At 38.5% G+C, this 26,679-nt stretch overlaps 1 protein-coding gene across 1 annotated transcript in view; it reads right to left on the bottom strand.

Moving 5' to 3' along the window:
* LOC150088102 (protein dachsous-like) overlaps positions 1 to 26,679 on the bottom strand; it is a 132,719-nt gene that overhangs the window by 19,935 nt on the left and 86,105 nt on the right. The window contains exons 8-9 of the mRNA XM_090370021.1: positions 18,149 to 18,361; positions 6,395 to 6,615 (exon numbers count right to left, since the gene is read on the bottom strand). Of these exons, the coding sequence (XP_090226147.1) occupies positions 6,395 to 6,615; positions 18,149 to 18,361 (434 nt within the window). The remainder of the gene's footprint in view (positions 1 to 6,394; positions 6,616 to 18,148; positions 18,362 to 26,679) is intronic.

Raw genomic sequence — 26,679 nt, 5'->3', positions numbered from 1 at the left:
GCTAGTCTGTAATCAGGTCACAAAGGAGGTTCGGCAGGCGAAGGCGGATTACGAGAAATCTTTGGCAAAAGATGCTAAGAAAAACAGCAAGGATTTCTTTACTTATATAAACTCTAAAAGGAACAGGATGAATATGATTGGTCCACTTGACAACGATGGTTCCACTGTTGATGATCCTGCTCAGATAGCAAACAAACTGAATGAGTATTTTGCATCTACATTCACACATGAGGAATTATTACAGTTTGAAAATGGAAGAAGGTTATCAAATTGTAGCAGTGTGCTTAATGATTTTGTAATAACTGAGAGCAAAGTGGAGGAGAAATTGTTGAAGTTAAACATAAGAAAGGCACCTGGGGTGGATGGGATCTATCCAGTTATTTTAAAGGAGGTGGCAAAGCAACTAAGCAAACCCTTAGCCATAATTATGAGAGCATCCTTGGACTCAGGGGAGGTTCCCACGGACTGGAGATGTGCAAATGTATCCCCAATTCACAAAGGTGGATCGAAGGGTGACACGAGATCGAAGGGTAATTTTACCCGGAACATAAGTTAGTTTAACTTATGTTCCGGGTAAAATAATGGAGTCACTGGTTAAAGATGCATTGCAGGATCATCTAGACAAGACTGCAGCAATAATTCAGACACAGCATGGGTTTGTTAAGGGAAAGTCTTGTCTGACAAATGTGATTGGTTATTATGATGTGGTCACAAAGGAACTGGATGCAAAAAATAATTTTGATATCATATACTTGGATTTCAGGAAAGCTTTTGACACTGTTGCACACGGAAGACTACTGTACAAATTGGAGCAGAATGGTATTAAGGGTAAGTTGCTACAATGGATAAAAGGATGGTTAAGTGGGAGAAGACAGAGGGTGGTAATCAATGGGTGCTGCTCTTCGTGGACTAATGTTATTAGTGGAGTCCCACAGGGTTCGGTGTTGGGTCCACTGTTGTTTTGTGTATTTATCAATGATATTGATGAAGGTATATCAGGCTTAATGTCGAAGTTTGCAGATGACACAAAGGTTGGCAGGGTTGTTAATGACAGTAATGCCAGTGTGCTACTGCAACAGGATCTAGATAATTTGGGCAGATGGGCTAAGAAGTGGCAACTGAAGTTTAACCTTGACAAATGCAAAGTACTGCATATGGGTAGAAGTAACCCCAGAGAAACGTACCAACTGTGTGGTACTACACTTAAGGTGGTAGAAAATGAAAAAGATCTGGGAGTAATTGTGCAGTCAGATATGAAGTTTTCTGAGCAATGCAGACAGGCTGCTAGGGCAGGTCATGGGGTTTTGTCAATGATATATAGGAATTTTGCTAGCAGGGAAAAAGGAGGTGATTGTCCCTCTGTATAAGGCAATGGTCAGGCCGCGCCTTGAGTACTGCGTACAGGTCTGGAGGCCTAATTTTAGGAAGGATGTAGATTTACTTGAGCGTGTACAGAGAAGAGCAACACGATTGGTGAGGGGAATGAAGGGATCCTCTTACCAAGAGAGGCTTAAGGTCTGCAAATTGCAGTGGCTGGAGACTAGGCACCTGCGCGGTGATCTGATTGAGGTCTATAAGGTCTTGAATGGGTTGAGCACGCTGAATTCTGATGGGATCCTTCCACTTGTTCAGATTACGAACCTACGGGGACATACGTTCAAATTAAGAAAGGACAGATGTAGAATAGATGTGCGGAAATTTGCCTTTAGCCAGCGGGTGGTTAATTGCTGGAACAAACTTCCATCTGTCGTTGTGGAAGTTGATAGGTTAAATAAATTTAAGGAGGAACTGGACAGGCATTTGGAGGGAATGGTGTGATTTTTTTTTTTTTTTTTTTTTGGCTGATGCTGCATAAGCTCATATACTTGCTTTCTTGCATCACGTGCCACTACTACTACTACTTTTCCTTTCTTTGGAAAATAAGGTTTTCTATATATCCATCTCCTCGTTGGTGAACAGTTCTAAAATCTGTTCATCTTGGTGTAAACTATCTTCTGAGTACATGTAGTCTGTTTGGTTTAAGTCAGGAGTGGTAGATATTGTAGTATTCTGCTGCAGAATAGTATCTGGTTGTACTGTAATTGGCGTATTTATAGCTCTGCTTTGTTTGCTTGTCATTAGGTGTGTTGGTGCTGCAGACAATACTGACCTTGCCCATTCATCTAGTGATTATCTTGGTAGTATATTTACCTCGTGTTTTGGTAGCAATTGATGTTTGTTTTGTGGTTATTTGGTATAAGTTGGCTTATTAGTATTTGGAGCTGATAAGGATTTTTTGGCTTCTTGGTAGGTTACATTATGTTCAATTTTGTACCTATCTATGTATTTTTTTTCACACTTCCAAAGGGGACACTCCTTGGAATATACTGGATGTGCTTCTTTGCAATTAGGTCAGTTTGGTGTTGTGGCTGTGCAGTCAGTACTAGTGTGCATGCAGTGGATCCACATGTGGCACAGGTAGCTGCTCCTCTGCAGACTGTCTGTGAGTACCCAAACTTTTGGCACTTGTAACGGCGTAATGGGTTTGGGATGTAGGGTTTAATTCAGCAGTTAAGGTAACCTGTTATGATTTTTGGTGGTTTGGGATTGTCAAACATAAGGATTATATTTTGAGTAGGAACTAGTATATCACCTTCTTGGTCAGAATTCACTTTAAATCGATGACTCCATCTCACAGTTCTTGTTTCAGTTCTTCATCTGACAGATTGATGAGATCCCATTCAGTGATGACACCTCTTGATGTATTCAAGGAAATGTGTGGTGAAATGGTAACAGAAGTTCCAACAAAATTTTTTAATTTTTGTAGTTGTTCAGAATGTTGGGCAGTGACTACTTCAACCAGTAAGTTGCCTGATCTTAAATGATGACCTGTCTTGGGAATACATACCTATTGTGCTTTCTAGGCATTTCTGCACTAGGAATTAAGAGAGTTTTCCAATCAGTTGTTCTTGAGTTGAATGAATGATTAGGAAAGTTGGAGCTCAGATTCTCAGATGTGTCAGCAAAATGTGACAGAACCAGGCTCTCCTTGTTGTTGCCTTGTCAGGGTTTCATCTGTGACCCAATGGTTTTCTGGGTTTTGGGAACTCATCCCCTCCAGGTTACCAGCCCTGGCCACACGGAGGCAGGAGCGGTGCCAACTTTGTGACTAAGTGGTAGTGAGTGGTATTAATAATAATCAAATAAAAGGGAAAAAAATTTTTTGAAAATTTATCGGCAAAGACACTCGATCAAAATATTGCTTGGCATCTGGGCCCCCTTTCAGTTGTAGTGTGAGTAAGTGCTGTACAGTTTATCTGCCTATTGCTTGTTTCTTCTGTGTTTTTTTTAGCATGGTATTGTTAAAATTTTAAGAAGAAGCAAAGAAAGTGTCTGAATTCTGTTGATTTCTGCTATGTGTAAGGATGGTTTACAACAAAAATGCAGAGGAAGAAAATCTACAGTATTATTAAACATGCATATTCTTTGTACTTTGGTTGCAAGTTAGTAATCAGGGCAAAACTTGAGCCTCCAAATATGTGCTGTATTACCTGCACCACAAATCTGAGTATTTGGCTAACTGGGGAATATTAAAGGTATGCTTTTTGCTATTCCTATGGTGGGACAATAACTGTGCAGCCACATTGTTGATTGCTATTTCTGCATGACAAAAATACCATGGATGTCCAGAAAAAGCAAGCACAGCATCCTAACATAACATCTGCAATAAGGCCTGTTCCGCATAAAAAAGACCTGCCAATACCAGATCCCCCAAAATCTGGGTAAAAAGGAAGCAGTGATGAATATAGCAAGGATTCTTGCTTTGTAGACTTTGCTGGATCACCCACTTCAACAGATGTGGACTATAAACCAGAAAATTTTAGTATGCTGCATTTAATTAAGCAAGAGGAATCAAATTACTTAGTTTGTGATTTAACTTACTTATCTAAAGAGAAAGCAGAAACTTGCTTTTACATTGCAACAGTAGAAGTTACTTGAAGCAGGAGCTAAAATAACTAAAAGTATAATGAAAACATCACAGTGTTTTCAAAATATTTCATTATGAAAGATAGTATGTGTTTCTATAAAGGTTTTAGTGGTCTTCTGAATAAATTGAGCCGCAAACACAATTCTAATGAAGCATATTTACTGATGCTGCATCAAAATTAAGTTTAAAAGCAATTTTGCCACACAGTGGAAATGCATTCCCATTAGTTTTTCTACTTCATGCTGATGACTTGAAAGAAATAAAGTACCATGACTTTGCTTGGAATGTCTATAGTGATCTTAAACTAACTGGATTATTCACTAGACTACAGAGAGGTTTCACAAAAAATACTATTGTTATCTATGATTGTGGGCTGGTCATGCAACAGAAAAACATTATATTGTGCAGCAGTAGGAAAAGAGGGAAGAATTTTTACCAGAGAGTAGTAATATGTTCCACTGAGTGAACCAACAAAAAGGTTCTTGTTCCAAATTTACATATTTTTGTTAAGGTTCTGGATAAAGGATATAAAACTGAAGAATTTTGTTAGGGCTCTGGATAAAGAAGGAAGTGATTTCTGTTACTTAAGGGAAGTATTTCCCAATTTTACAGATGCAAAACTGAAAGAAGGAATTTTCATTGGCCTCAAATAAAGTCTCTCTTCAAAGATGACATATCTGAAAGATTTTTTTTTTTTTTTAGAAGCATTAGCAACTAAGGCCGTATTGCTCCAGGAATATGCGGTGGTCATTTCCTGACCTTTCCGCATCCTCCGTATTTGGTGGTGAAGGGCTCGAACCCCGGTCTAATCAAGAAGCGTGTGCTACGCACTGCTGCTCCTTCCCACCTGGCTACGGAGATGTCTATCTGAAAGAAAACTACAGGACATTACCTAGTAGCTTGGTCATCATTTAGATAATTATGAATCTCTGGTGTTGATATTACTGCAGTGTTATAAAGCTACAGGGTACCAAATATCTTTGAAAATTCTTTTTTTTTTTTTTCATCCCATCTCAGTTTTTTCCCACTCAAAATTTTGGAAATGTAAGTGATGAAAAAGGGAGCACTTTCATCAGAACATATCCATGATGGAAAAGTGGTACCAAGGTTTGCTGGGATACTGCCATGATTTCTTAAAAGGGAAATAAAATGGACTATAAGAAAAACTTTTAGTGACATACATTTCTAAGGAAACAATGTGTGTAGTTCATTATGTTTAACTAGAGAATTTTAAAATGAATAAGACTCGTTTTTAAGGTAGCATATGTATTATTGTATGATAATTGAAATTAGTCATTCATTAAATTACTAAAATTTCATTATATCTTTCAATGGAAATGTGATAGTGATATGTTTTTAGAATTAGTGGATCAATTACCTTTAGAATCTGCAGCTTTTGTTCTGGAGGTGCAAAAATTTTTTGTTGTTGTTGTTGGCCAGTGTAATTAATAAAATAAAATAAACTGCCTATTTGGTTCTTTCTTCAAGTAGGTCTCTCTCTCTCCAGCAATGTGATGGAATTGTGGGCAGCGATGCAGCAAGCATGGATGGAAATACCTGTTGAATGCTTTCGTGAACTAGCGGACTCAATGCCTCACCGTGTAACTGCCATTATCCAGGCAAAAGGTGGGCCTACTCTTTACTAAGTAAGTATCCCATGTTTTCTATCCATTCATTGTATAAGGCAATTGGAAGACTGTATCCAAGTATGAAGCTTCTTGAAAGGATCCAAAGATGGCCAATCTGCTTGGTGAGACCTGCAAAAAAGCACCCATATGAGTAAAGACTTCAAATATGGGTGTTTTTTTGCAGGTCACACACAGAAGACACATAAAATACCCTTGGGACTTGTTAATCAGGCACTTTAGAGGGGATAGTAAAATGACTAAAGGCACAATTTTCACTTTATAAATGATTGCAGAACTAGGAGCAACAAATTCAAAGAGACTGGATTGTGGAGAGTTTTATTTCAGCCAGTAAGTTGTCAGTTACTGGAACAAGTTACCTCCATGGTAGTTAAGGCTAATATTTTGGGGAAATTCAAAGGCCAACTGGATATTTTCCTATGTGAGGAGGGTAAACATAATTTTTATTTTTGGCTGGTGCAATAAAAGTTTGTGGGCTTCCTTGCACTAAGTGGCTTTAGTAGGTACTAGAAAACATTACTGCCATTTGGAGAAGTGATATTTTTTCTCTGATTGGACTTATTAATAATTTTTTTGTGAGTATTGTGAGTTTTAATATTGACTAGGAAACAGAATAGTTAAGCAGAATAGGAAGATGAAAATTTTTACAAATACTAAAAGAGTGGAGTAACTGCATATGTGTTTTAATATTTGGTATAATCTTTTTAATAGATTAGATCTAAAACCAGTAATCTTAGTTATTAAAAGAATAACCAAAAATTTAATGCTTTAAAAGACTAACCTGAGTGACAAATGTTCCTTTATTATTGCCTTCCCACACAGAAGACACATAATACTCTTGAGAAAAAGATGGAGGATTATCATTCTGATCCATTAACCTAACAACAAGTGTAGCATACCCATGTAATGGTACAGGATTTTTAATTTGAGCCACTAACAGCATTCGGAGATGAGAATTAGTTTCATAATCCAAGTAAGGAGAGTTCTGAACACGCACAATTCCTGAAAAGAAATAACATTATTTACTGGATGGGTACATTCAACTTTTAATATTTCATAATTAATAAAAGAAGCACTTCATGCGCTTCATAGTTAAATCTAAAACCCTTTTCTCATTTTTTGCGACTATATTACAGCAAAAAGTAATATTGCTTGTATTTCTGTCTTCTAACTTCTCCATTAATAATGGTGTTCCCTTAGGTTCAGTTCTTTCTCCCACTCTTTTCCTCTTGCATATTAATGACCTTCCACTAACTGGAAATCCTATCCATAGTTTTGCTGATGATAGCACATTACATTCCACCTTCTCCTACACAAACAGCTTCAACTTCTTAGAGAGAGAGAGAGAGAGAGAGAGAGAGAGAGATCTTTGTTGCAACAGCGAGATAGTATAGCGATGTACATAAGTAGTGTAGTTGCAACTGCCTGTCATGGCACAGTGACCAGGGGTTAACAATATAATGTAAAGACAAAGTTGCCTGAATAAACAAAAAAAAGTACAATAATAATGAATAGGTTAAATAAATAAAGTATTAGAAAAATAGAGAAATTAATTGGGTCTACTAAACATTAAGTGAGTGTACAGAATATTAGTCACAAATACATAACATAAGAATATACTGTATGTCGAATAGCATAATTATATACATAGCAATAGAATACATTGATCGGGACTCAGGTTGTAATAATGGCGGCCTTGGCCACCCACTACAGAGTATTCATTTTCTATAATATCGATCCTAACTAAACTTGTTGAAATCGACATATAGATTTTGGACATGTGATAATATCTGCTGAGGAAGGAATTGGTCCAACAGGTGAAGGCATGTTTGAAGAGGGAATAGTTGTGGATTTGCTCGCAGATGCGCCACTGGGCTCCTCCATGTGCAGTTATCTCAGAAGGAGGAAGAGGAGATGAGAGCAGTCATGAGTTTGACTGTGATGATGATTCTTCTTTCATCAATGAGCCACGTGAGCCTTGGGATGTCAAGTGTATTGGCCATAGCAGTGGTTCGGAGGTAGGCTGAGCTTGTTACTACCAATTCTTTAAATGCTGATCTCCAGGTAATTCTTCAGTGAGGCAAAGATAACTTCGTTAATTTCAATCCTCCTAAAATTCAGTCCTGTCTTATATCTCACAAAAAGGATTCTTCTGCTCCTATGCTTATCATTAATGACACTCAGATATAGACAAGATCACATCTCGCTATTAGGGATTACGCTGACTTCTTAATATATCTCTCTCTTGGAATTAGCACATCACAAATACTGCTTTCTCTGCATCAAAAATCTGGATTTTCTCTTTTGCTCTCAATGTTACTTCTCTTCTAAACAGCTATTCATTCTGTACAAATCTCAAATCTGCCCTACCAGTGAATATTGTACCCACATCTGGGGTAGTGCCTCTATAACTCTCTCAGGCTTCTAGACTCCATTCAGAAGAGGGACAGTTAGGTTAATTAATGACCCATCTCTTAAAAAGTCTCTCCACTCTCTGTCTCATAGACATTCTATTTCTGCTGCATGGCTTTTCTATAGATACTTCCATGGGCATTGTTCTTCTGAATTTGCTTCTATAACTCTCTCTCTCTCTCTCTCTCTCTCTCTCTCTCTCTCTCTCTCTCTCTCTCTCTCTCTCTCTCTCTCCCTCTCTCTCTCCCTCTCCCAAACCAGTCCAAACATGTGCTGCAGCCAGTCAGGATCCTTTTACATCCAACTTCAAACTCACTAACATTTCTTCTTCCTCATTTATTTGCTTCTCTCTCTCTCACATATATCAGATTCAAAGTGGCTCACTATCTCTACTACTATGTACGCACAGTGAGCCTTCAATATCTGTCAACTTTTCAATGCACCATTTCTCACATCCATTGTCCATATTTAATATCACTAGTCTCCTATCCATTACCATGTTGCCACCTGTCCCACACATCATGAACTTATCCTCCAATTACTTCGCATCATCTATATACCAGGAACACTTCTGGTCAGAGGCTTTCCACCTAGTTATCTGCCAAATGTGTCTTATATACATTATTTTTGCAACAAACTCTGGGCCTTTGTGAAATTAAATAAATAAGCTTAAGAAGCCAAGTACAGTCTCCATTTTTGAAGTGAAATTGAATATTATTGTTTGTTTTGAGGCTAGCAAATGAGCAGTTGATATAAGATGGAACACAAAAGAAGACTACAAAGATGTAAGATGACTAAAATTAAACAGCAAGCACAATTTTGGTGATGGACACTATATAAATAAATAAATTTTCTGTTTATATACTCCGGGACGACCAAACGGTCAGCTGTCACGGGCTTGAACCTCGGTCACTCAAGGCATGTGTACTTATGCACCCGCGCACCTAACCGCTAGGCTACAGCGGCCTTTATGATTATGGTGTTTAAGATGGAGGGATAACCAAATAAATTCATTGAATTCTCATAGTAAAATGAGACACAAAAACATGGTGTTGTAAATAAAAAAAAACAATGGATCTCAGAAAGTTAACATTTGACAAACATTTTGGCCACTGGAATAAACCTTGTGTGGTCAAGCTTGACAGTATTTAAGGAGCAAATTGATCAGGATTGGTACCTTTGGAGCTGGGAAGAGTATGGTAAGAGTGGATATAGTTTTTGCTTCTGCAGCAAACTTAGAAGCCTTACATCATCCTTGCTTTTTATTTTATTTTATTTTATTATTATTATTTTTGGACTTTACTAATACTAATTTATTTGGCTCAGTCAGGGAGTGCTGATATCCAGTTGGCAATGGGTTTGGATAAATCATTAAAGAGCCAGATCATGAAGGAGATGCCCACTAGAACTTTCATCATGAAGAAGGGCAGGAGAGCTTGCTCAGTCAAACATCATCTAAAAATCAACTGACTTCTTCTGGGAAGCATTGTTTGGAATTTGAAATCCCATTAGGAAGAAGCCAAGAGCTTTGAAAATTGCAAGTACACAGTATCGCAGGCTTGTAATCAAAATATGGTACTGAAATTTCTTCTCCAGTCTGCGGCTTCTTTTGCTGATCTGTTCGCTGCTTCATTTCCAGCAATCCCTGTATGTCCTGGGATCCAACAGAAATGTATATCCTGTTCATTTATGGTGCAGTCATTATTTGTCATATGTGCCAAAGGATTAGATGTTTGGGTATACCTATGTTTTGCATGGCTTGTAAAGTACTCGAGGAATCTGCACATATATTACACTTCACGTGTAGCACTGACCTTGTACATGAGTTAAGGCTATTTTTATTGCGTACAATTCTTATGTGTAAAGTGAACTTTTTCGGTAGTTGTTGCATTAAAGTAATATCTGGAAATACAGGTGCTGCTCCCACTGAAGCATTTGTTTTTCAGCCATCTGTGTATATTGGAATTCAGTCAGAAAATTGAAGTCTAAGTGTTGCATGTAACTGTTGGAAGATTGTTGCAGGTATTGCTTTTCTATCCTATTTCTTTTAGAAATTGGATAAAAAAGCAAATAAAAATAAAAAAGAAGTCACATATTCGGATATGCAAATTCCATGGTGGAGGGATGCAAAGTAGTGCGCTACATTGTCTATATTAAGGTTATGTACTGCTAAAAAGTCTTGCATTCTGACCCCCCCCAGGGGGCAGTTTGCTTGTTGATGATTCTGGTTAATAGGAATCCTGCTGTTGTGCAAATTGTTACTGCTTCTAAATGGCTATTTACTTGTACTTGTGTTGGTACTCTGTTATTTATTGATATAGCAACAAGCTCTTACAACAATGTTACCGCATCCGGGGTAGCCGATGCGCCAGCACTGGGGACCCAGGGTACTGGTGTGAAGTGGACCACTGGCCACAGAACAAGCTGTTATAACAATGTTACCGCATCCGGGGTAGCCGATGCGCCAGCACTGGGGACCCAGGGTGCTGGTGTGAAGTGGATCACTGGCCACAGCAATAAGCTTACTACGCCGAAAAGGACAATTAACATTGGCGAATGGAATGTTCGAACGGGGCACCACGTTGGACAAAAGGAAATCATTGCCCAAGAACTACTTAGGTGCAAGATATCAATCGCGGCATTATCCGAATTAAGGCTCACCGGGTCTGGAACGATGATCATCCAACCACCAGCACCTAATGAAGCGGTTATGCTATTCTACTCTGGTGGTGAGAAACGAGAAGCAGGAGTGGGCTTTATGGTCGATGCTCAGGCCACCAGTAGTGTGATTGCTTTCCAACCAATATCGGACCGCCTGGCAGTCCTTACTGTCAAGGGCACCATCAAGACCCATATTATCTCCGCCTATGCGCCAACTGAGACTAGCCTGGACCCGACCAAGAATGACTTCTACAACCAGCTCCAACATACGCTGGATTCAATTCCGCAGACAGAAGTGATCATCCTCGCAGGGGACTTTAATGCCCATATTGGCGTGGACAGATCTGGTTGGGAAACAACAATGGGCAAGTTTGGCCATGGGAAGATCAATGACAACGGCTTACGTTTGTTGTCCTTTGCCGCATCTAACAACCTGATCATTGGAAACAGCCATTTCCAGCACCCTCAAAAACATCAACTTACATGGCGAAATCCATCTGGCAAGGACTCAGCAATCCTGGACTACATTTTGATCAATGCCAGATTTCGCTCATCACTCATGGACGTTCGTGCCATGAGGGGACCTGATTGCGGATCTGATCACTACCTCATCCGGGCTAAGGTGCAGCTCAAATTACGGCATGCAAAAAGATCATCTCGGTCAGCCAAGCTGGACTGGAGGCAGCTAATGAATGCTGCCAACAAACAGGCATATCAGATCGCCCTATCCAACCGCTTCGAGATGCTGGCCGTGCCCGAGGATATAAATGAAGAAGAAAAGCAGATCTCTGATGCCATCCTGGAATGTGCCAAGCCCCTATGTCCACCTGCCCGACGTCGAACGCAACCATGGATATCAGACGAGTGCCTCGACCTCGTGGACAAACGGAAACAGGCAAAGTTGGTCGACTTTGAACGGTACCGGCAGCTAAACCGAGAAGTCCGACAAAGAATGACAGCAGAAAGAGAAGCATACTGGAACCAAGTGGCAGACGATCTTGAAGTGGCGGCATCCAAAAACGAGTATCGCACTCTCTACCGCACCCTCAGATGTCTGAGTGGAAAGACCAAATTGACTAGTGACAACATCAAGAATGCTGATGGGACCTTCGTGCGATCACCATCCGAACGCCTGCAACGGTGGAGTGAATTCTTCAAAGCTTTGTATAATCACGACCCACCTCAGGGACCGCCAGCAACAGCACTCTCGATCGACCCCCCTGAGGTCTCCATGGTCGATGTTGAGCCTACAGTAGAAGAAGTGAAAGCAGCCATACAATCCCTGAAGAATGGCAGGGCACCAGGAGTGGACCAAGTCACCACAGAAGCGATCAAAGCCGGGGGAGATGTACTGCTTCGCCGACTACACTCACTCCTCAAAACCATCTGGTGCACTGAACAAATTCCGTTAACATGGAGGAAAGCCATTATCGTACCGATCCACAAGAAAGGTGATAACCGGGACTGCAAGAACTACCGTGGCATCAGCCTCCTTTCCATCATTGGAAAGGTCTTTATGAAGATCATCCAGTCAAGACTGCAAAAACATCGCGAGCAAACCAGTCGAGAAGAACAGGCAGGATTTAGACCTGGGCGAGGATGCTGTGATCAAATCTTTGCCATTCGTCAGCTGATGGAGGAGAGGATCCGGTGTGGACAGCGAACCGTCATTGTTTTCATTAACTTTAAGTCTGCTTTCGACTGTGTCCACCGGCCTGCCTTATGGAAACTACTAGAGGTTGAACATGTACCTCGAAAAGTCATCACACTCCTCCAAACTGCATACAACGGTTTAACCAGCCAGGTGCGCATCCAGAATGATTTATCTGAGGAATTTACCATCCAAACTGGAGTCCGCCAAGGGGATGTAGCCTCCCCGTTGCTTTTCAACATCGTGGTCGACGCCATTATGAGGCAAGCATTCAGAAACAGACAGGGCATACAATATGACAAAGATCACTATGTGACTGACCTGATGTTTGCTGATGATAGTGCTATCCTTGCCGGTAACAACGCTGAAGCCACGGACATCCTCTACGACATTGCCCGCATTGCCCGGCCATACGGTTTGAAGATCAATGCTGGTAAGACAAAGGCCCTGACAACAGATGGGTCGCAAGCCACCATCTATCTCGAAGGCGTCCAGATCGAGCAAGTACAGGACTTTAAATACCTTGGGTCGCTGTCCAGGAGAAGAAAGTTGCATCCACCATGGAAATCCACAGCAGAATTGGACAGGCGGCCACTGCGTTCGCCTCGCTCAAATGGTGTCTGTGGAAGAGGACCAACATTTCCACAAAGACTAAAATCCGACTCTTCCGGACTTTGATTCTGCCCATTCTTCTTTACGGATCGGAAACATGGATTTGTCTCAAATTAGATTTGAACAAACTTGAGGTATTCCAAATGCGATGCCTGCGGCAGATCTTGGGCATCTCTCTTCGCGACCGCATCACTAATGATACCATCCGTGCCAGATGCCAACAGCAACCAACCATTGCTGACCAAATCCAGAAGCGAAGGCTCAGATGGTTTGGCCACGTATGTAGAATGGGCACGAACAGAATACCATCCACACTCCTTTGGAGACAACGACCCACCCAATGGAGCATCCAACGGATTGCGCCTGGAAAACGTGGGCCAAGCAAGTGGAAGATGACTTGAAGAGCCGACGTCTCGACCTTAACCAGGCCAGGACTGAAGCCATGGATCGTAAGGTATGGAAGAACATCACAGAGCAAGTCCGAAACCCTGCGGCACCTACAGCAGCATACTGGTTGCGTGGCCAACCGCCTCCCCCAGCTGCCAGCTAAGGACCAAAGAAGAAGAAGAAGAAGAAGATATAGCAACTCCTCTGAGGGTTATATCATCAGTTATTCAGTTTCTTCTGTACATTGAGTAGTCCCTGATACAAAGAGTATCTTGTTGCCTGAGGTATATTTCCTGGAGACAGATACCGATTGGTGTGTACTGTGTGATCAGATGCTGGACATCATCGAAATTGGTGCATAAATCTCGATAGTTCCACTGAATAATTTTATCGATTATTTAAATTTGCTCAGCCCCTTGAGCTGTTTTTGATGGGTGGTAGCCTTTTGCTTTTCTGCCCTTGATCTATCTTTTTTTGGGAAAGACTGGTTTTCAATATCCATATGGTGCAAGGAAGCCTGAAGCTTATGCTGCACCAGCCGAAAAAAAATTTCTGAATTACCCTGAGAGAGAGAGAGAGAGAGAGAGAGAGAGAGAGAGAGAGAGAGAGAGAACAAGAGTCAGAAGTTGAAGGGAATCACCAAGAAAGCAAAGAATGATGATATCCAGCTCAGGACCCTGGGTGTACCAAGCTCATGCTCACCAGATGTGAGTCCATGGGGTTCTTCTCCAACATAGATTTCCAACATTGCATCATCTAACTTTTCTGTTTTCTCCAATTCCATAAATTTGGAGGTAGGCTCAAAATTGCTGGGTCCTATGTTACCATTACACAGTTGCAAAATTGGAGAATCTGAGGGGATTGAGATCAGTGTGTTTACTGTTTTGTTTACATGGTTTGCTTGGTGTAAATGTTTGACTTGTGGAGAGAAAGATTCAACTGGAGGAACTGAGATTTCAGTTTGACACTCAACTGATTTATACCTGGTCACTTTGTGCATATGTTGGTCGAGTAATTATAGTTGACTGGACCACTTTTCTTGCTTTTTGGTATGTAGTATTGTGGTCTGTTTTGTATTTCTTTTTTCCATCTTTTACATGTTCTGAAATAGGCTGTGTTTTCTCATTTACAATTTGGACACTTTGGGGTTGGAGCTGGGCAGTCATCAATCTGACGTTCTTTGGATCCACATTTAGCACATGTCAGCGTATTTCTACATGCAGTCTGTGAGTATCTATATTTTTGACATTTGAAAGAGTGTAAGGGATTTGGAATATATGCTTTTACTTGCCAGTTCTGATATTCTGCTTTTAACAGTTGGTGTGTTAAATGTCAGAATTAAGTTTTTAGTAGGTATTATATTTCCATCTCTCTGAATAGAAATTCGTCTTACATTCTTCACTCCTTGGTTTTGGAGTTCGCTGCTTATTTCCTCTTCAGTAATGTGTAAGAGATCCCACTCAGAGATTACTCCTTACAAATAGTTTAAGGTGTTATGGGGGTGACCACTACCAGTAAACCTCCAAAGTTTGATAAATTCAGTAACTTTTCTGAATGTCTGGTACTGGACGGTTCCCCAGTTCACAGTTACCTGACGTTTTTGGTGTTTCGGCTAGTCCTGGCAAGTCTTTTTGGATAAAAAAGACTTGGCAGGACTAGCCAAAACACCAAAATGGGATTTCTTGTCTAATATCTCTTCTCCAGTGAATGACTAGGAACAAGGGTGTTGGTTTTGAACTGTCTGTCCTTTGCCTTTTGGCAGTATTCTCAGGTTCTCTGGCAGTTTGATTTAGCAGGATCTTCACTGAAGTCCCTTGGGGAGTAGTGGCTTTATTACTCATGTTTAGAACTTTTTAGCCCTGGGAGTGTGACTTCCAACTCCCTGTTTTCTAGCCTCACCATAAGGAGGCAAGAGCAGTGCCAACAAATGACCAAGCAGCAGCTAGAAATTAGTAGGGATGGTGGTGTTAGTTTGAAAATAAGAAACAAGAAAGGGGACTTTCCTTTCTTAAAGTCTGCTAGCTCCTTTTAGCAGAAAACTACTTATTAAGTACAGAGAATAAAGACTGCTTTAAATATAGTGAACTAAATAGAATGGAGAAGTGCACTATAGGATCACTTTAAATTGCTTGATCACCTGAAAAATGCTTGGCACTCGGGGCCATAAGTGCATGGCATCAACATGGTTAACCCTTGCAGGTGAATCCACTAGCTGATCCTGGGTGAGCCATCCCAGGATCGCCTGTCTTGCCAAAACAGGGGACAAAGTGATGTTCTAAAGCCAGGCTCCTCAACCACCAAGATCCCCCTTTCCATAGGTTGCAGTACATGGCAACACATGGATTCCTATGTTGTTATCCTGGAACCTAAGCTGTGGGTATGGGATCTCAGTAGCATCTCAGGGCCAAATGAGTAGCAATGGCAATATGCCATACTGACTAAGTTTCCATGGAGGATGATTGTCGAAGGACAGAAGTCAAAGGGTTGTGATTAATAGCTACTCTTTGAATTGAGCTAGTGTTAGAAGAGGTGTTGCTCAGGGATTGGCACCAAGACTGTTGCTTCTAATTTTCTTAAATGACATTAACAAAGAATACAAGGTGTGTGTCAAAATTTGCAGATGATAAAGATTTGGAGGGTGGTATATGAACAATACTCCTTGAGGTTGATTTGGTGTATATGATTCAGCAATGGTCACATAAGTGGAAGCTTTAATAATAGAAAATACAAGGTTTTTGCACTTAGGTTATAGCAGTCCCAAAATAGCACACAGGAACTGAATTAAAAACAATAGAGGAGACATTTGGGAGTTGTTCCAGGCAGACATTAAGTTCTCTGTGAAGTGCAGTCAGGTGATGAGGAGCCTATGGTATCCTACTGATGATTTATTAAATATTTTATTGTAAAGAAAGGGACATCACAATCTCCTGTTATAAAAATAAAAAGGCATTGAGCATCTTGAAATTACAAATATGGGCAATGTGCTTGGTGAGATTGGCAAAGAGGCACCCATATCACAAAAGCATTCAAATATATGAGCTACTTAGATTGAAACCAGATACCTTAGAAGGAATCTAACTGGTGACTATAAAACACTGTCTGAGAGAAACAGTATAAGAAGGAAGAATTATAGACTAAATTTTAGGAAGTTTTCTGCCAACTAAGTGAGTTATAAATTACTGGAATAGTTTCCTCCATGGATAGTTGGATTTAACATCTTAGATAATTTTAAAGATTGCTGGATCAGTACCTATGTGAGGAGCAAAACACACTTTTTTTTTTTTTTTTTTAACTAGGGATTCCTAGCACCACATGGCTAATACTAATTACATAATCTAATTTTACAAAATATTGATGCCTGTAATTATCCTGATGGATTCACTGACTAGTGAATGGTTGTTATCAAGACTTCACATTAAGCTGGGGAGCTTTTGCATTTTGGGAAGCACATAATTTTTGTTAATCAGTCTTTGCACTTTTCAATGATATTTGCAAAATAACAGAAAACTCAAGAAGTTCTGAGCCAAAAATGTAATCCTGTTATTTTTCTGGCTCAACTTGCACTGGTTTTGTTTTATTATGAAAAATAGGTACTACATGGCAACATAAATTGAACACAAAAATCTGCCAACAGAACAGAACAGAACATATTTACCAAAACGTTGCTGAAGGTGATATTTCTGTTCTCTTGGTAATTTTAATCTTCTACTCTCAGCTATAGAGGGTAAATATGTAATGTGGAAATGATAAGTAAAATGGTGTTAATTTGTTTGCTCATCTTAACAGCCTTTAGCCTCCTAGCCATGAGAGTGTGATAAATTAATTTTTCTAAAAAAAACCAAAATGGGATAATTTTATTCTTTACAAAAAAAATTCTTCACAAAATACCTCTTTAAGCTATCAACATGAAATTTTATATTTGCAATGCCAACAGTAATGGGAATTTTTTCTGAAAAAAAAAAAAAATAATAATAATAAATAAATAAAAACGAATGGCTGTGTTACAAAGTTATGGTTTTTAAAAATCATAAAAAATTATATTTTTCTATGATTTTATTATCCTACACTTAGAATCCATATGGTATTGCTGATCAATGAAAAGGGGGAAAAAATAGCAAGAAATATTAAATAATAGCGACACTATCTACATCACAGTTTCATGGGACTACTTAAGTAATACATGACTGTGTATCTTTCAGGTTTAATTTTTTTTCTTTGTGTATCATTCAGGGTTAACTGCCACATACCATACATGCTGAAAATGTTATGATTACTCACTGTCACTTTCAATTCCTTTGTTACTCTTCTGAGGTTTTAATTTTGAATGTATAGCAAGGGATGTCACGTTTTTATCTTCAGTGACTGCTGATAATAAAGTGGCATTCTCATTGAACACTTCAGTTACAAACTGAAACAGAAGGATTGACAACCAAGTATAGCATTGCTAGCATTAAAACAGCAGCAAGGATTAATATAACGTAAGCATAAGAATATATTCCTAGCCACATGAGCTTTTTCTCAGCATGACTTTTATTCTCTATAGTTTTGATGCTAGTGATAAAACAATTGGACAAGTACATTTCAGAAATTTATTTCAAGCTGTTTATGGCAGCCAGATGAAAGATTTTTTTAGACTAGGATTCCAGATTAATTATTAGATGAAATGCTGCTAGTAATTTCTAATATTATTCACTGATTTACTATTTCTTTACTCCTACCACAATATAATCACTTCCAAGTAACTAGTAATTTGCACAGTTATGTAAATTTATACCATATACTGTATTTAAATTAAAATATTTTGTAACATACCTGTATGAGGATTGATATCTACAGCATTTTCTTCATTACCACTGCTAATTGAATACATTATAGTTGAGTGATGACCATGAGGGGGAAATGCTTTTACCTGAATCACCTCTCTGCCTGTAGGGGAATTTTCTGGGATATCTACTACATATGTTGCATTTTGGAAATGAAGTGTAGACATTACTCTACCTTCACCAATATGGATCTCAAGGACTCCTTAAGAAAAAAAAAAGAAATATGTGTAGTTATTTTAGTTTATTCTTACAGTACACACTTCTTATCATTTACACAACATAAAATATTTCAATTTACTAAAAGCATGTCAACCTCCTTGTTTTGGGTTTTGTTAGCACATCAGCAACAGAGGCTATAATGCTCCCAAACCAGGTTAGTCACCATGTCAAAAGGTATCTATATATAGTGGAATATTATATAAGGATAAAAACTGATCAGAAATTAAAAGTACATTTAAATTAAATCCTAGCAAGTTCAATGATTTTAAATAGTTAAAAACAGCTCGTACATTCACTGTCAGATAAAATCTGATTCAACATATAAGGCTTAGTCAGATGGCTAAAAGCAGTAAGATATAAACAGCATTTATTCATAAAAAGAGGATACAGAAAAGACTCAATAAAATGTGAGTTGAAAAATTAGGCATTGATAAGAGAACTGTAAAAGACTGAAAAAAAAAAAAAACTGAAAAAAATTTTGCACTCAGTTTGTTTCACTAAATATTATTATTAGCCATATGGTGCAAGGAAGCCTAAGGCTTATGCTGCACCAGCCAAAAAAAATTTGAGTTACCCTGGAGAGAGAAGTCGAAGGGAATCACCAAAAAAGAGAAGAATGATGATGTTTCAGTTTATATTCAGTATTTTATATAATTTTAAATAAATTAATAATTTGCAAAAAATTTAAAAACAGCTGACACACTGTCACTGTCAGATACAATCTGACTGAGTGTATAAAGCTTAGTCAGATGGTTAAAAGTGGTAAAATGAGAACTGAATTGCTAAAATCTGTACAGTCAATTAAAATATATCTTATAGATAAAATGGTGTCACAGAACTTACACATAGGAATGTCACTGGCCCCCAGCAAACACAAATGAGTCTGATGACTGTGTCCTATGTGGAGCTTTGCAAGGACAACTTCCTCTTTATGATTCCTGCACAGACTACACTGCCAAGATTCTATTACAAGTTGTATCTGATGTAATTTATTTGAAGTTTGTCTATTCCACGAATCCTACCATTGGAACTGTATCCCATTGTGTATTATTCGCATGTGTTGTATAGAAGACTAAGAGACAGTGATCATTAGTGGGAGTTTCTCGTTTGGCTGCAACATCAGGCAAATCATTTCTGCTAATTCCAATGTGACTAGGAATCCGCAGAAGCAGATATTGAATTTATACATACATAGAGAGAGAGAGAGAGAGAGAGAGAGAGAGAGAGAGAGAGAGAGAGAGAGAGAGAGAGTATCTTCTGCTGAACTTGAGACAGAATGGGATGAGAATTTCATTTCAGGGTGAATAAAGCCTGTAATACACTCAAGGAATCAGAATATATCATAAACCATTGGTACTGGCAAGTTCTGATGTTATCCAAGGCTAATTCACATGTAGCTCTACAGTGTATATGCTAGATTCAGGGAGAATCTACTCTAATATAGTAATGTCTGCAAAGACAGCAGCAGATCCTTAATATGATTCTGACTTCGAACTGTCAGTGTAAACTGGAATTTCTTGCCGGTTTAAACTGACAGCTCAAAGTATTTTGTGCAAGAGAATACATCTTGGGAAGAACACCTGTCAAAGATGTAACCTTTCTTATTTTTTCAGCGATTTCGATTATCCAATTTGCCACGTTATGTTCCTTGTCTTTGCTACATACTTAGTTTTAATCAGCTCCTCAGTGTCTTGTGAGAAAATCCATATGCCTTTAAATTTTTTTCATAAACATCTCAAATAAATTCATCTTTTGTCAATTCCAAATTACCATAATAAACTATAACCTCAGATTAGTTTTAACTATCTGTTTTATAATCACTCCATATTTTAACGTGGCAAATTTTATATCAAAATATTAAAAGGATTTGTATCTAAAATCTTTTTAATATTTTGAATTTTTGTATGAGTAAGATTATTTGGGAACAAAAGGTGATATCATACACATTGGCACTAATAATTAAGTGAAGGAGATCTGCAGATTTACTAAGTAAGTCAGGTCAATGTTGAAAAAAGTCGCGAATTAGGGTTAAATTTGAAAATTACTGCAATTCTGCCCAGACACGATAGGAGGGAGTATATGATGAGAGCCTTGTTGATCAATTCAGCCCTGGAGAGATTGTGTAAGGCTGAAGGGGTAGAATTTTTCTCTGCATGGTCTGTGCTTGTTAACAGGAGAGATTGCTTCTACAGGGATGGGATACACTTAAATAGAAGGGGTGCAAGAATATTTGCTGATGCTATCGGGGCAATGTTAGATGAGTTGAAAAACTGCTAGCTTGGGGGAGGGATTCATAGACTAATAGATTAACAGTAGCTGCAGAGGTAGAAATAATTCTTGCACTGCTTCTATTGGAATGAGCCCGGAAAGCCAGTTGCTGGGGATTTCAGGAACTGCTGGGAGTCAGAAAACAAGTAAATACATGGACTGTGTTAGAGTAACTAAGAGTAAGAACAGGTGCATATATACTTGCATATACACCAATCCTAAGAGTATAGTACAAAATTTGATGAATTTAAAGTGCTGGTTAAGATATCCAAGGTGGATACTGTTGGGATACCAGAAACGTGGTGCTACTCAGATATAAGGGATGCAGAATTGGAATTTAGGGAGTACAATGTGTATAGAAAGGATAGACAGGATAGGAAGGGAGAAGGGGTTATGCTGTTAGTTAAGAAACACAAAATCTAAGGAAGTGCATCCAGTTGACATAGATGGACAGTGCAATGTTGAGTCAGTTTAGTGTGACATAAGCACTGGGAAAGTAAAAATGAGGGTAGGAATTTGTTATAGGCCTAATGATGCTGATGAGTACAATGAACAATTATACAGAGAAACGGAGTGGGCCAGTAAATCAGAGTGTCTTATAATGGGGGATTTTAACTTCCCAGATATAGATTGTAACTTTTGGTTGGTCACTCGCGCACTAGCAAGGCTTTTGTGGATTTATTGGATGATTGTTTTCTATAGTAGCATGTTAGAGAAGCAACAAGAGGGAGTAACACTCTTGATCTGATTATCAGCAGTGATTATTCATACATTAAGAATTTACAGATAAAGGAACCACAGATAAAGTAACTACCATCAGTGGTAAAGAAAAGGGTTTTTGCTTTCATAAAGGTGAATACAGTGGGACCAACTGATGATGTTACCAACAGCAAATTCTAAATGGGAAGCATTCAAGGAAGTAATTTTGGAAGCTACTAGGCTTTTTGTTCCAACTAAGAAATACTGCTCTAGGTTTAGGCCCAAATGGATTCCAAATAAACTAATGAGACTCGTGGCAGAGAATAAAAATGCATGGGATGCACATAAATTGTCAAGTGACACAGAAGCCTGTGATAGATACAAGCTAGGCTGTAATTAAGTCACAAAGGAGGTAAGGCAAGCGAAGGCGGATTATGAAAAATCTTTGGCAAAGGATGCAAAGAAAAACAGCAAAGACGTCTTTACTTATATAAACTTTAAAAAGGAGATGAATAATCATATTGGTCCACTTGATATCAATGGTTTGATTGTAGGTGATCATACTCAGATAGCTGCCGAACTAAACGAGTATTTTGCATCTACATTCACACATGAGTTATTCAAGGAGTAGAGGACCAGATGTTTATCAAATTCTAACAGGGAGTTAAATGATTTTGTAATAACTGAGAGCAAAGTGGAGGAGAAATGTTGAAGTTAAACACAAGAAAGGCACCTGGGGTAGATGGGATCTATCCAGTGGTGAGCTGTGAATATTTTAACAATGGGCTCGCAGTTTTTCCAACATTCTACCGAGTAAATGTGATCGGTCATGGAAGTGACGTCATCTGCGGCTTCCACTAGAGTCACTTCCCACGCTCGCAGTAGTAGTGTGATTAGAGTGCATGACGCATTTTTCGTGACTGGTATGATACCTTGAGCCAGAGGCAGATTTAGGGGTTGTCAGATGCGGCTCATTACCCCCTTAACCATGTGTATAGGTGAATGTGTAAAACGTTCCTAGGTCTGTCTAAAAAAAAAAAAAACCTGGTCGTCATGCCTCGCCTTATGATGATAACTGGATATGACAGTGTCTGGAGTTCTAACTTTTTAGTATTTTTGAATAGCATAACATCACAATCATGCTTCCTGAAGTTACTACTGCAGTAAGTATGATTGCAACAATACAAATATTTTTCAACAATTTCTTTTTTTTATTACATTCCATTGTTAGGTGCCCCTAACAGCTGTGTATGTCCCTTCAACTACAAGATCGGTACATCAATCTGTGCTATTTTACAGAGATATTTAGATATGTTGCATCTTTTACTTTAGTTATCATAAATCCATTGTATCTTGTCTCTCAGAAATTATGAAAATCTGTGAATGATCAATAAAATATTTATAATAAAGCTCTTTTATTTCGTAATCGATATATACAAATCAAAACAGGATGTTTCGTATAAACTATCTACAACGCGTGCTTGGCACATGCGCAACGTTTTTATTCGTCTTTTTTTTTTAACAACTAGGGAAATATAACAGATACATTTTTTCATGATAAAATTTTAATATTGCGAATAAAAAATAACATGAAATATTTTCCATATCACAAATAACATAAAAACTATCACAAAATATTCCACAATATAAAAACAAATATTACATAAGAAACAAACTTTCTAGAAAAAGTACACAAAAAAAAATCACAGATTACATGAAAAAAAATTATTTCACCAAATATTCAAGAAACATTTATTCTAAAAATTGCCATATAGAATTTACTTCTTTATTAATATTTATTGTTGATTAATATTTATTACTGCTTTGCTCAATAGCTCAGTGATGATTACAGAGGAATGATTTGATGTAACGGATCAAATTGAAGCAGTGGTTTTCCATTTAGATGTATGGTCATCATAATCTGCAACATGTTTAACTGTCACAATATTATTCATTACATTGAAAGCTCACTCAGCTTCAGCACTGCTAATTGTAATGGTTTCAAAGATATTTTCTGGCTTTCTTAATTGAAAAGGGAATTTCACTCGATTTTAAAGATAAACTGTCTTCGACAAAATCATTAATTTTTATTTTATCAGAAAACTTAAATTTCACCGGTTTTCACCGTCTTGTAACCGAGACAAAGGTTTTTTTTCACATTCCACGATTTCGGGTAGCATATGTTTAAAATTTCTTTCAATGGTATTGGTATTTTCTTTATTCAATTTAAAATCGCCCTGTTGCATTAATAACTTATCCTTTAAGGATAAAACAATGCATTTAATAACTTGTCACGAGGCATTTTTTTTTTCCTTTCGATTTTGATTCCTTCAAATTCTTTCCACTTCAACATACTCTCAATTTTAGCTTCATAATTTCCTTCAGAATTTTTCAAATTAGCAATAGCATCAAAATTAGCAATAGCATCAATATTGCTAATTTGAAAATTATCAATGGCATTGATAATTTATCTGCTTTTACCATTGTGATTCTGCAAAGCTTCTGGAAGGTAAGAGAGCTCCTGCAAGATGTCAAACATTAGTGCTAAATGGTTAAGAAATTCCAAATTTAAAAGTCGATTTAATAATCCCGAATATTTAACTTCTGATTCAAAATGTTTGCATAAAGCAGGATAATTCCTCCAACCCACAATTGCTGTCCACCAGCTACAAGCTGCTCATCGTGGCCCGAACACACAACCGATCTTTATAGTTTCCACATCAAGTTCTTAACAATCATCCTTAATTCGCGCTAGTTTTTTGGAGATTGGTGATATAGATTTTTTTTTTTTTTTTTAATTATTTCCTGCATGCCATTATATTTTAGAACATTTTCTACACAGTGAAAGGCTCGACAAAGTTTCAAAATCTGCCAAGATTTCATCTTTGTAAATTTTATATAATATTTTAGTTGCCTCAATCTCACCCCCCCTACATTGCTACTCTCACTAGTTCTTTGATTACAGTGCACAATGTCGGAATCACACGAATATTCTGCTACTGTGACCATGTAAACATAGACAGGAGAAATTTACTGGAAGGCGTGGATCACTCCCTTCTCCAAAAAACATATGCTCGTTTGTCGGAGTAAAGGGCAACCACAACACAAGTTGATCAGAGGCTATAATCCGTGTCGAGAATCTTCTTAATCCTCTGACTGGATATGGAAAGCATATTGACTAGCGCGACTTCTCGGTATGTGACTGCATAGGTTTTACGGATGCCACTAACTTTGTGGAATGGTAATCCCCTTCACCCTTAATTCGCACTTTCTAATTACCTAAATTGCCTACAGGCCAGAGATGAGAACAATGCATACACAGTTGTCTCTCCTAATCCGTTCGTTACATGGAAATTTTCTTCATTCAACGGAATTTAATTACCAAGGGGTAATTAAATTAAATCAAAAATGCAGCAATTTTAAAATACATAACCAATTGATTGCGCCATTAAAATGCTAGGAATGGGGCTCTGCTTGTCCCACCGTAATTTCGGCTCTGGATACTCAATAATTGCATCCAGGATATCATTTGTAAAATAAATTATTGTCTCAACAATGGGCTCGCAAATTTTCAAAAAAAATAACAATGGGCTCTCCCGAGCCCATGCAAGCCTACTATAGCTCACCACTAGATCTATCCAGTTATATTAAAGGAGGTGGCAAAGGAAGTAAGCAAACCCTTCGCCTCAATTATGAGAGCAATCTTCAACTCAGGGGAAGGAAGTCCCCATGGATTGGAGATATGCAAATGTATGAGGGGCATTCAAAAAATAAGTTACACCTGCCACCATCTCTTGGTAAAATTTCGCAACAAATGTGGCACATGCATGGAATTGAGTTCATATTGTGTGCCTCCAAGTAGGCGAGTTTCGTTTACATAGCAGTAACAGTTGTGTAGGAGCAAGTGTTCATAATGGCACATCAGCTAGAATGTTACACCAATTTTGAGGTACGTAGAACAGTACGAGTTTTGTGGGCCCCAGATGCCAAGCAAATTAGAGGTCAAGCATTCAAAGTGCAAATATATAGCGCTCTTTCCCAGCAATAAAAGTTCATTTTAAGTTATATCGTTTTTCATTAGCAGTTCATTTATAATCCAGTTTTATACTTGGAAAATCACAAATAAGAACAAGAAAGGAAATTCACCTTACTTTTTCATTACATATATTACTTTATTTTACTAACCAACTAACTTATCTAACCCCTTGGCCTCCTTGCGGCACTGCTCCTGCCTCCCCGTGGCGGAGCTGGAAACTTGGGAGGGAAAGTCAATCCCCCCAGGGCAAAAAGGAGCCTAACATGGACTATGACAATTACCCAGAGCTTGAGCAGCCTAGGCGCTCATCCAGTACCATCAGCAATGCTGACCATGAAATTTCCCATGATGTAACAAAGTCTAAACGACTGCGTACAGACACAGACCAACAGGAATGCCCATCATTCCTTATCTTACATAGTCTGTTGGACAAATCTATAAGCACTCTCTCACCATTTCTTATACAGAAATGTTTGGAAAATGTGGCGGGCTCTCTCAAAATGGTGAGAAGACTCGGATATGGAGACCTCTTGATAGAAACAGTGAGTCGTGCACATTCTGAGAGACTGTTGAAACTAACGATATTTGGCAGACTATCCATTCAAGTCACCCCTCATACAACATTAAATACTTCAAAGGGAGTAATTGCAGAGTGGGATCTGATAAATGCAATAGAAGATGAACTGGCCCAAGAACTCAAACATCAAAAAGTGGTACAAGCGAAACGCATCATGATCAGGAAAGATGGAGATCTTGTTCCCACCCGTAACATCATCCTGACATTCAGAACACCTATCTTACCATCCAGTGTCAAAGCCGGCTATCTCAACTCCTGAGTACGACCCTTTATCCCGAATCTTATAAGATGCTAGAAGTGCCAAAAATTTGGTCATGTGCAAATGGCTTGTCGAGGAGATCCAGTCTGTCCAAACTGTGGGTCAAAAGAACATTCGCCAACAGATTGTGACACCAAAACACCGCACTGTCCGAATTGCAAAGGAGCGCATCCAGCCCACTCCAAATCATGCGATCTCTGGAAAACTGGAAAAAAAAAATCCAGAAGTACAGGGTAGAACAAAAAGTCACATACCAAGAGGCAAGAAAGCAAATTTTGCTCAATGCACCTAAGAACACATATGCAAAAATATCAAACAACAGCAACACAAACTGAAGTATCAGTTCCCCCAACCATATCGATTGCAGATTGGGCCCGATCTATACTGTCACCATAGGCACCTCCGTAGCCAGGTGGGAAGGAGCAGCAGTGCGTTGCACATGCTTCTTGATTAGACCGGGGT

This window comes from Mastigoproctus giganteus, chromosome 3 (assembly GCF_048544385.1).
Source record: "Mastigoproctus giganteus isolate SK-2022 chromosome 3, ASM4854438v1, whole genome shotgun sequence".
NCBI lineage: Eukaryota > Metazoa > Arthropoda > Arachnida > Uropygi > Thelyphonidae > Mastigoproctus > Mastigoproctus giganteus.
Note: the sequence above shows the minus strand (reverse complement) of the source record. Positions and strands in the feature narration are given on the sequence as shown.